We start from the raw sequence: 11289 nt of genomic DNA on the forward strand, positions 1-11289 counted from the left end.
GTTCTGTTTATTTGACCTCAGTCTTAGTTTCGGTTTTCGTCTGTTATGTATTATTAGTCTTAGTCATGGTCTTTGCTTGTTATTTTCCACCACAGTCATAGTTTAGGTTTTGGTCTCAGTACCGTTTTAGTATTTTGTTTCTTAGTGTCTTGTCAGTTTACTTTGGTTTCCTGGTTTACTTCTGCCGTCATCTAATAAAGCCTCACCTTTCTGTTAAAACCTTACTACTCCTCGTCGTCATCTGCTTTTGGGTCCTGTTTCCACACACATCGGCGCACCCCGCCGTGACACTTTGTCCCTCAGCATGCAGCAGAAGATTCAGATCTTCACCTCAGCTGAGAAGCTGTTGGCCTGATTCATAGTCTCCAGGTTCAGATCAAGACTGAGTTGGTAGAGAAATATGATCTGACACTTTAGTAGTAATAATAATAATAATAATAATAATAATAATAATGGATTGCATTTTTATAGAGCTTTTCGGGGCCCTCAAAGCGCTGTACAGTACCACTATTCATTCATTCTCACATTCACACACTGGTGGAGGTAAGCTACAGTTGTAGCCACAGCTGCCCTGGGTCAGACTGACAGAAGCCAGGCTGCCATATCGCACCATCGGCCCCTCTGGCCCACACCAGTAGGCGGTAGGTGAAGTGTCTTGCCCAAGGACACAACGACCGAGACTGTATAGTACAGTATATTAGCAGAGTTTTTCTGTCCTCACTAAGTGTTGTCCTCATGAATGTAGACTAAGCTATACAGACAGGTAAACACTCTCCTTGTCAAAATCCAAGGAACAGGCCGATGTATTGAGTTGGATGATTTAATAAGGATAAAGTGTAAAACTGTTGACAAAACCAGAAGTAAAACCAATTAAAATGTTGCATCAATATGCCTTGTTGGGGTTATAATACTGTACAAAGCACCTTGAGCCAATCTTTGTTATGATTTGGTGATATAAATGTAATGTAACTGATAAACTGGGACTACACACAACAGTGCACAGTGTTTGAGAACAACTTCTTGGTTCTTTAACCTGTTCTCTTTTACTCCACTACTGTCACCATTTTATCTAAGTCTTTGATAAAATATCTCTGTGATCAACATTATTTGTTAGGATCTTAACAGAGCTGCAGGAAAAAAAGTGAAACTCATTTGGTTTTGCTCTACAGAGATGCACACTGAGTCACAAATCAACTCAACATACCAGTAAAAAACAAGAAAGCAAAACCAAAAGAAAGATGTAGGTATGGTAGGATGAATAGGTGTGGCAGGTTGTGTTATTGTGTCAGTATGTGTAAAGATTACCACAGATAGCAGACACGCCAATGCACAATATGGCAACAATGAAGCAGGAATTTTAGTAATCATGATCATCTTCAGAGATACAAAAATGCTGTATAGATGTATACATTACCAGCTGTTCTTGTTGTTCTGGAGCCAAAACAGCATCTGTCCCTGCTGGCCTAAAGCACTGCCTAACCTAATATTATCATATGTAGTTGTGATGGAGGTGGTAAGGATGGTAATTAAGCAGTACAATGGTTTGATTCTTTTTTAAAATTATTTTCCTTTTTTTTTTTTTGGTAAGATACTGTGGGACAGCTAGGTACAAAGGTGTGCCAAGGTGTGGCCGATTAATTAATTATTCTCAAAGTTTCCAGACTTTTAGGATCATGAATCATCCTGTTCTAAATAAAATGTTTTGCGTTTGTTCATCAGACAGAGAAACATCTTATGTTGGATGCTCTTGCTATGTGAGGAAATGTGCAGCATGTATCAGTAATTGAACTACACAATGTGACAGATGATTGTGCAGGTGTCTGCTGTGAAAATTGTTTTTTTAATTTCTGTCAGAGATGTGCTGTAAAAGAAACCAGAAGAAAAACACAGGAAAAAAACACAAGACTATTATACTTTGTGTATTTGTGACTATTGAAAATAATATTGAAGGAAAATAACTTTTTCTTTTTAAAATACAAGCTGACAAAGGACATATTTAGTTGTTTCACATTATCACATTTGCTCTCTATTATGCATTTCAGAGTCACTGGGTGAGAGGTGAGGTTGGGACAGGTCACTGGTCTCTCACTGATTAAAATACTTTTTTGTTCTCATAGTTATCACTGGGGTTTTGAAAAAAAGAGATTAAAACAAAAAATGTTTAGAGCAAGGGTAATTCACAAATTAACACTTAAATATCAGAGAGCATTAACTTCTTTAGAAAAATATTTGTTGTCATTTATTGCTTTTACTTTGGTTGTAATATCTGAATATAAAATGCTTCGAACACTTATTCACAGCAAAAATTAAGTCAGAAAAAAAATCTAAACCTTCAGAAAAAGTAAACAAACAAACAAACAAACAAAAAACTTGTGATGGTTACTGGGTATTGTTGTGTGAAATGGAAAATAGCCTGATTCTTATATGGTGAATCTCTACTTTACCATTGGCTTACATCACTTCCTTCTTTCTTGCTTCTAGCTAACCATAGCACAGTGTTACAAGTAAAAGCAGCTCCTGTAAGAGTTGTACACTCTTCTCTATTACTGATAAATGCTGTTACCATAGCATTTATCAGCTGAAGAGCAAGTGGATTTACATCAGCCTGTATGCTTATTTGCATTTATGCTCCAAAAAAAGTTTAATGTGTGTTTGTTTTGTCCTGTTGAAACAGCCAGCTGTGCCATCTGCCCATTTAACCTTTCTCCAAAAGACATTTCGCTCGTCCATAACGAGGAGCTGCGACAGTCGAGCTTCAAGATGTCGGTCCAAGATGTTTTGGAGCCGTTGCTTCTTTCTTAGTTGGCATGCTCACAGTCCATGGTCATATAACACTGGCTTCACTGTGGACGGTGACGCTCGTGTTGCAGCAGTTTTTAGTTCATGGCAGGGTTGAGCTTTGTGATGGACACAAAGTACCTTTGCTTTATTAACAACTGGAAAGTTAATGAAACATGTTTGATTTTGCTCCACAGGGTGAAATGAAACAGAAAACCACAACATGACGATTAAAGAAATTAAACCAAAAAAGTAAGATAGGAATGTTAGATTAGTCACAACAGGTGTGACTGGTTCTGTCGGTGTGGGTGTGCACTCTAGTAGTATAAATATCTGCAGACACAGAGGCACAATAACCACTGCTCATCTTTATCCACACTTTAAGGAATCATGGAGGTTTCAACGTTAAAGAAAATGATAGATGTTTTGAGTATCTGTGAAGACGTTATGGTAGAAAAAACAGATCTCATCATTGATGGTAATGCTCTTTACTATTTTTTGTATTATACATCTGATCCAAAGCTGGACCAGCGATGTGGAGGGGATTATCCTGGATTCAAACATGAGGTCTGTAAGTTCTTTAAGACTCTGCAGGACTGTGAAGTCAATCCGTACGTCATCCTGGATGGAGGCTCAGGACCCGAGAAGCATAAAAAAAATGTGTCTCGTCTAAAATATAAACTGAAAAAAGCAAAGACAATAGCAGAAACTGAGCCTGATGGCACTTTACCAGAGGGATATAATGTGTTACCACCTCTGGTCAAAGATGTATTCCTAGAAATCTTAAAGGAAGAAAAAATAGAGTTTGAAGTGTGTTTAGGAGAGGCAGACCCTGAGGTTGTTTCTAAGGCAAATCAGGAACAATGTGCTGTGCTGTCCATTGACAAGGATTTTTACATCTTTGATGTGCACAAAGGTTTCCTTAATCTCCACAACTTTGAGTGGAAAAAAGAAGAGGATGGAAAAATTCCTGCTAAGATCTACACACATTCAAAGTTTTGTGAGCATTTTAAATTGGACCCTGCTCTCATGCCAGTCTTTGCTTCAATAGCAGGAAATGATTATTCAAACTTAGAAGACAATGACATTTTTGCAAATAAATCATCTTCACCTGGTGAGTCCAGCATTAAAAGACTGGATGGTATGCTCGGCTTTTTAAGTGAAGTGAACCTGGATGGCTTGAATGATTCACGGAAGAGAGAACGTGCTCTGAGTGAAGCTTTAAAGTATGTTGGAAAAAAAGAGAACCAAACATTCAAATTCGCCATTGAAAGATATGTTGAACCAGAAAAAAACAAAAAACAACCAAGTTCTAAGTTGCCACCATGGGTGTGTAAAAAAGTTGAGCACGGAGAACTCACCAGTTTCGCCACAAGTGTTGTGGGTCAGAAGACAATGATGCTGACCCCACTTGTGGAGGACTTTTCACAGCGCAGTAGTTATCAAGCTGCTTACCGCATCAGACAGTACTTCTATGGACTGTTAACAGGAGATAAGATTACTGAATATGACAGGAATGGAGAAAATATCAAACACTACCATGTCCGACCAATACCTCCCAGCAGTCATGAACAGAAACAACTGAAACTACAGTGTCTGACAGAGGTACTGAGGTTAATCATTAAATATGTGTTTAATTACTCTGACAGGTAGACATGTTTCTGTGGTACATGTAAGCATAGTGTCTGTGTAGTACCTCTCTATGCAGGATGAGCGTCGCAGGGTGTTTGAAGAAGCTCTGGAGGTTCAGACTTCAGTCTTAGAAAACATCCCCAACCAGCTGAAGCTGCCAGTCTATGTGACTGTTTTCTGGTTCAAGAGTCTACAACAGCACCACTGCCTCCACGCCCTCCTGCTGTGGTTTGTGTGTAAGCCCGATGGTCCAGGTTAGTCTCACGGGGTAACATGATGAATATTAACAATGAAATATAGCTACAGGTCACTTTATATATTCCATATATTCTACTCGGATGAAACTTTTACAGTTTCAGCTCCATAAATGTGATTATTCTGTTTATTATTTACAGTCACCTGTCAGCAGGTTAGTCTCTCTGAAAGCAGTCAGCAGATGGACTGTAGTCAGTTCCTGTAGTCAGAGTGTGACAGTAGCAGCACTGATGCTTCCACATGAGCCTGAACAAGAAGACAAACTGCTGCTGGTCTCTGGTTCTGTGTCACTGAAACGTTTTCTTTTTTTGTCTGTAGAGGACGAGTTTGAGAGGAAGATGAAAGTTTTAAATGATGAAGGTGTGAGTAACTGGAAGCCATGTGTGGCTCATGCTTTCAGCCAATGGCAGTGCTGCATGAGGCAGAGCCTCCACCTGAACCAGCTGCTGCTTTCCCCTCTACCAGAACCTCAGTTTGCCCGGTAAACACCAGACCAATGATTTGCTCCACAGATGGTTAACACACTTCATCAACTTTAACTGAGATTTTCTGCTTTGTCAGGCTTTACTGTGGACCTCTCCTTCATCGGCTGGCAGATGGAGACACGATTGAAGAAGTACAGAAAACACTGAGAGGAGAAAAGAAGAAATTATATGAGAACCTGAAGACTGTTTGTAATCCTTCTCCTGGAGAGGGATCCTCTGTCCTGAGAGTTGAGGTTCCCTCTACTGGGGAGCGTTCCTCTGGTATGAGTTCCTCCAGTGAGGAGGGATGGGAGCAAGTTGCAAACAACAACAAAAGCCAAAAAAAGGGAAAAAAGAAGAGAGCTACCAGAGAAAAAGCTGATAAATGAGACTCTGAGTGATGAGCTGACCAGAGAAGGACTTTCTGATCCCGAAGCTCTGTTCTGTTACTTCTCTTCAAATGTACTCTAACACAACTGTTGCTACTAGCATTTGTCTGATTTGATTGTATTCTAATTTTTGCCTCATAACTTTTGCACTGTCCACTTCCTGCTGTGACAAAACAAATTTCCCACGTGTGGGACTAATAAAGGTTATCTTATCTTATCTTATCTTATCTTATTTTGAACACTGTTTACCAAGGAGTTTTCAAAACTTTTAAAATAAGGTACTATTATCTCTATGTGCCACTATCTTCATATATGGAATTAGCATTAATTTGATATTAGAATTTCTAGTGTAGGGGCATTTAGTGATTCCGGTTAGTATGATAATTTACATCCATCCATCCATCCATCCATCCATCCATCCATCCATCCATCCATCCATCCATCCATCTAGTCTATCTATCTATCTATCTATCTATCTATCTATCTATCTATCTATCTATCATATCTATCTATCTATCTATCTATCTATCTATCTATCTATCTATCTATCTATCTATCTATCTATCTATCTTACCTATCTATCTATCTATATCATCTAATCATCACTGCATTCCTTGTCTTCAGCCAGGAGTGAGAGCTCGCTTGTGAGGTTCAGTGACACATGGCGCTGTAAACAATTCAACCACAAACTTGGCCTGAACGTTTCCAGTGATGTTAACCTATAACTTTCTTCCGACTGCTGCATGTGGAAAATTGATCGAGGTCTGCTTTGCACCTAAAAGTGACAAAACTAAGACATTTTCATTATCATCATCACTGCTTAAACAACACACATCTCTCTCTCCGGGCAGAAACACCAATTTACGTCATGTATTCACATTCATGAATGTAAGCATGTCTTCATTGCGTCTATGTATTTGTATTCATATTCATCTTGAGTGTAAGCTGATCTTCGTTGCCTCGATGTGTTTTTATAATCAGGTTTAATTCATGCATCTTTGCACTGAGCTGTGGATTCAAACTGTCTCACTTCTGCTTCTCTCCAAAAATAATTTCACATGTAACAATTTGTGTGTGTGTGTTTTCTATTCATTCATGTAATTATTATCTCTCTCTCTGTTTTTTTTTTTAATTTACCTTTCTGTTATGATGCTCTGGACATTTCTAAACCTCCACCAGTTCAGCCTCCATTTTCAATCCAGTTTGGCCTTTAAATCTCCAGCAAACACAGGCCCAATTCAGCTGTTTCTTCTTCTCTCTTGATCTTTTCAGTCTTTTCTTTTAGGTTAACTCCCAGCATGGCAAATATCACGTCCAGTGCCTTCAAATAGTCATGTCACTGGTTAAGTTCCCAGCTTGTGATTCAAAGCGCAGGTTCCATCAGTGGTGTTCATACATGCTGCTGCTTGTCCCTTCAGTGTTATAGGTCACTTGCACTGACTTTTGCCTGCTGTTAATTCTTCAAGTCCACGATGTTCTGTCTGTCTTCTGTCTTCATCACAAGGTTGACTGTCCTTTAAGCTTCTTCTCAGGCTAAGGACATAATCAGAGGTCAAGCTGTCAAATTTCAAGCCAAAGACTGGCCTGTTTGTCGTCCCAATTCTGTTAATCTATCATTTTGCCGCTGCACTCATGTTTTGAGGTCCATGGGCACCTGTATTAAAATAGGACAGAACACAGCCTTGCCTCAGTGAACTATTAATGACTTATGGTTCCTAAAAACAACTTAGGTAATTTAAATTCAAGTGGTCAAGGGAAACACCATAGGTGGAGACCAAGTCCAGAGTGTGCCCAGCCGTATCAGTAGCCCCTGCTACATGCTGAACAAAGTTGAAAGAGTCCATGATGCTCAGGAACCCCTTAGTGGTACTGTTTGTTGAGTCATCCACATGAATGTTGAAATCTCCAACAATGATAACCATGCCCATTTTAATAGTGGAAGTTAAAAAGTCTTGTAGGTCTGACAGAAAAGACGCAGCAGACCCAGGTGGACGATAAATCAAAATGCCGTATGTGGGCTGTTCTCTTCCAATTTTTATCATAAGCATCTCAAAAGAGTTTTAGCAGCTTGAAGAAATCATCTGGCATAAAAATGTATTTTTAAAAACATTCTGTCTGACTACTGACACTGTTTCACAGACAGGCAGTCACAAAGCACTGTACACAAATACATGTATGACATTTAGTAAACAGATTTAATGAACCCAATCCAAAGAGGAAGTCTGGAAGTCCGCCATTTTGAATGTAAAATGATATTTTGGCAGGTTTTAGTGTTTTCCAGGCATCGCTGGTTTACACATTCGCCTGCAAAGTGAGAGGTCACTGGTTAAATTCCATTTGGTTACTTCAGGAACTTTTTGGGGTTACTTCAGAAAGGGACATCTTCGTCAAAGTCATGTTTGTGGCGGAATTTTGATCATTTACCACTGAACATAAGATTTTCATCTCTAAAAATGTATTTTGTCCAGTCTGTCCCAAACTTCACATGTTTGATGACAGTCTGGCGACGACTACATGCCAATATCTGGTCACACATGGTGCCACAGTTCTCATATAACATTTTAATCAAGACTGTGATTGAAGTATTTCTTGCAAAACAATCATAACCAAACAAAACCTGTCCTGTACTGTCAATGAACAGTAGGACAAAAAGACTTCTAGTCATTGTGGAAAGCAATGTTTTCGTTTACATCGTTGGAACGAGGAAAAATTCCCCCACCACAAAAACACAGAAATACTCATGAAAGCAACCTGTAGTGCAAACACGAGGGCTGAATTTATTACTTCCTGCGCTAGAAACCTGCTGATGTTCCTGATATGAATAGATCACCAGTCTTCCTTGTCTTTATCTTATCTCCTGTTGAGATGTTGCAGCAGAAAATGTTTTTAAAAGCATTAGTATGTCAGAAAGAAAGACCATTTTCTCCATGGGAGTGATAAACTCCTATATTTGTGGTTTATTGCACTGGGTAGCATCTTCATCTAAATCTACTGCTGGAAAAGGATGATGTCACCACTAAAGGTACAGTGCGTTCTCAGGGGAAGTAATGTAATGATGTTGAAAATGGCATTTCACTGTGACTGAAACACAAAAAGGAACCAGTCCCATCCCTACATACACAAGTGGGCATCCATAGCTGCGATTTATCAGGTGGGTGCAGTGTGTGTTGGCAGTGGACTCACTGTGCCTAAGCAGCCATGAATCATAGAGGACTTCATGCTCCCCCATCATAAATCCACTGGCACCTACCAGCCAGTCACTGTGGGTTTGTCATTGTAGAAAGCTGAACATACAACCCCTGCACAGAAGCACAGCTACAGTTAATATGTTAGCTCTGTATTTGTTCTAAAACCTTCTATCACTGTGTGGTGATGGATACTGGTTGGATATTTTTAGCTGCTTCAAATGTTGAGACAATCAGCTCCATTATCCATTTGCCGATTTTTTAAACACAGGTGAAACCAGTTACTCATTTCTAGTAAATCAGTTGCCTGAGAAATTTTCCCTGGAAGCCAAACTGTGCCAAAGAACGACCCTGAAGCTGGCTGACCTGAACAAAGTGCAGCAACACTTAATAATTACACAAGCACATGTAAATATGTCTACTGCGCTGTTGCATAATTTTGGTTAGGTTGCAAAGCATGACAATAATGTTAATATCATCTTTACCAACTTGTACGTGCAGTGGGGAAACTAATTATTAAATTGCACCAAAATAACAACAAAGAAAAGAAAACAAAGCTGCCTTACTGCACTAACAGAGAAAGTTAGAGCTTCATGAAATTTCCCCTCTTTTGTATTTGACCCTTCACCCTCAGTTTTTCCTGTTCTTCGCTATTAGAAGCTGACCGTTTAAACCTCTGAGTTGGATTGAAATGTTGCTCCTCTAAGATCCATAGAATGACATGTGGTGTGCCTCAAGGGTCGGTTCTAGGCCCTGTACTTTTTAATTTGTATATGTTGCCTCTCGGCGGTGTCATCAGGAGGCATGGAGTGAACTTCCACAGTTACGCTGATGACACGCAGCTGTACATCTCCGTGTCTCCTGATGACACCAGACCAATGGATGCCCTTTTTAACTGTATCTTGGATATAAGATCTTGGATGGCAGAAAACTTTTTACAGCTTAACCAGGACAAAACTGAAGTTTTAATCGTCGGTCCTGAGGCTCAGAGAGAGAAACTCTTGTCTAAATTAGAGGCATTTTCACTATGTCCTTCGCTACAAGTGAAAAACCTGGGTGTTATTTTTGACTCTGAGCTTGGTTTTATCCCACATGTTAAACATGTAACCAAAATTGGATTTTATCATCTAAAAAATATAGCCAGAGTCCGCCCTATTCTCTCTCGGGCCAACACGGAGATGCTGATGCATGCTTTTATTACCAGTCGCATTGATTACTGTAATGCCCTGCTCTCTGGTCTTCCTAAGAAGAATATTTCAACTTTACAACTCTTGCAAAACTCGGCAGCTCGTGTGCTGACGAAGACCAGAGGGCGGGCCCACATTACACCGGTTTTAGAATCGCTGCACTGGCTCCCCGTGTGTTTCAGGATCGATTTTAAAGTTCTTTTATTGGTTTTTAAATGTCTTAATGGTCTTGGGCCTTCTTATCTCTCAGATCTGCTTTTACCATACGAACCCTCGCGGACCCTGAGGTCCTCTGGTACTGGCCTTTTGATTGTCCCTAAAGTCAGGACACATACTCACGGAGAGGCAGCTTTTCAGTGGTATGGTCCTCGTCTGTGGAACAGCCTGCCGGAGGAGCTCAGGGCCGCAGAGAACGTACATGTTTTTAAGAACAGGCTCAAGACCCACCTTTTTAATTTAGCTTTTACTTAGCGTTTATTTATTTTATGCTTATTTATTCTATCCTGTTATTCTATTATTAATTTAGGATTTACCTAATATTTTGATTTTATTCTTATTCATTTTTTAATCTTCTTACTCTATTTATATTTATATTTATATTGTATCCTGTTCTTATTTATTTTATCATTTTACCCTGTATACATCGTATTGCGTCATATCTCCAGTGTTTCCTCGGAGGGCGCTCTCTGCACCGGGGCTGTTATTGACCGTGGCTGCTGGGTCTCTGGGGTCCTCTCAGCCTGGTTGGGGGGCTCCTTTGCCTCCCTCCGGCTGTGTGCCCAGCCTGGAGGCTGCGGTCTGTGACCGGCTCCCGGTGCAGACGGCTCCCTGTTATAATGTGTTTCCTCACTTGGCTCATGCGAGCCCAGCCCAATTTTACTCTTTAAGTGTGCGCGTGTGTGTATGTGTGTGTGGGTGGGGGTGGGGGGATATATGTGTATTGAGAGTGTGGGGAGTGAGTTGGAGGGTGGGGTGGGCTGCTTTTAACTATGTAAAGCACTTTGTGCTACATTTTCTTCTGTATGAAAAGTGCTTTATAAATAAAGATTGATTGATTGATTGATTTACGAGCTCAGATGAACCACAAAGTGTGTGGAAACTAAGAACACCCCATGCTTCAGTAGCTTGTAGAAGCAGCAATAACTTTATCAGGTTCTTACATCACTGTTGATAAGAATGTTGGCCTTCACTTCATTGAGGGTTTGAAGACATTGGTTCATGCACAGCTCTCTTAAGGCCCAACTGCAGCATTTCAATCAGGTTGAGGTCTGGATGTCGACTGGGCCGTTGCAACACCTTGGTTGTTTTTTTACATTTATCTTTTCACCTAGCCATTTGGTTGCAGATTTGCAGCAGAATGTGTTTGAGATCATTGTTTAATCTGTTATGTTGTTGTTCA

The 11289-nt window shown here is 40.0% G+C and overlaps 1 protein-coding gene across 2 annotated transcripts; it reads left to right on the forward strand.

Annotated features, from left to right (window-relative positions):
• Positions 1 to 617: 617 nt before the first annotated feature.
• LOC102299860 (protein asteroid homolog 1) lies at positions 618 to 5937 on the forward strand. Of its 2 annotated transcripts, none has more exons than XM_005943087.3 (4): positions 618 to 4383; positions 4472 to 4664; positions 4984 to 5146; positions 5227 to 5937. In XM_005943087.3, the coding sequence occupies exons 1-4, from the start codon at positions 3169 to 3171 to the stop codon at positions 5516 to 5518; spliced, it is 1863 nt and encodes a 620-aa protein (XP_005943149.1). In that variant the 5' UTR covers positions 618 to 3168; the 3' UTR covers positions 5519 to 5937. The 2 variants fall into 2 exon arrangements, with proteins under 2 accessions (XP_005943149.1, XP_005943150.1); XM_005943088.3 differs by having other exon boundaries at positions 4487 to 4664.
• Positions 5938 to 11289: the final 5352 nt, after the last annotated feature.

This window comes from Haplochromis burtoni, unplaced genomic scaffold (assembly GCF_018398535.1).
Source record: "Haplochromis burtoni strain Fernald_Lab_line unplaced genomic scaffold, NCSU_Asbu1 Contig_363, whole genome shotgun sequence".
Lineage (NCBI taxonomy): Eukaryota > Metazoa > Chordata > Actinopteri > Cichliformes > Cichlidae > Haplochromis > Haplochromis burtoni.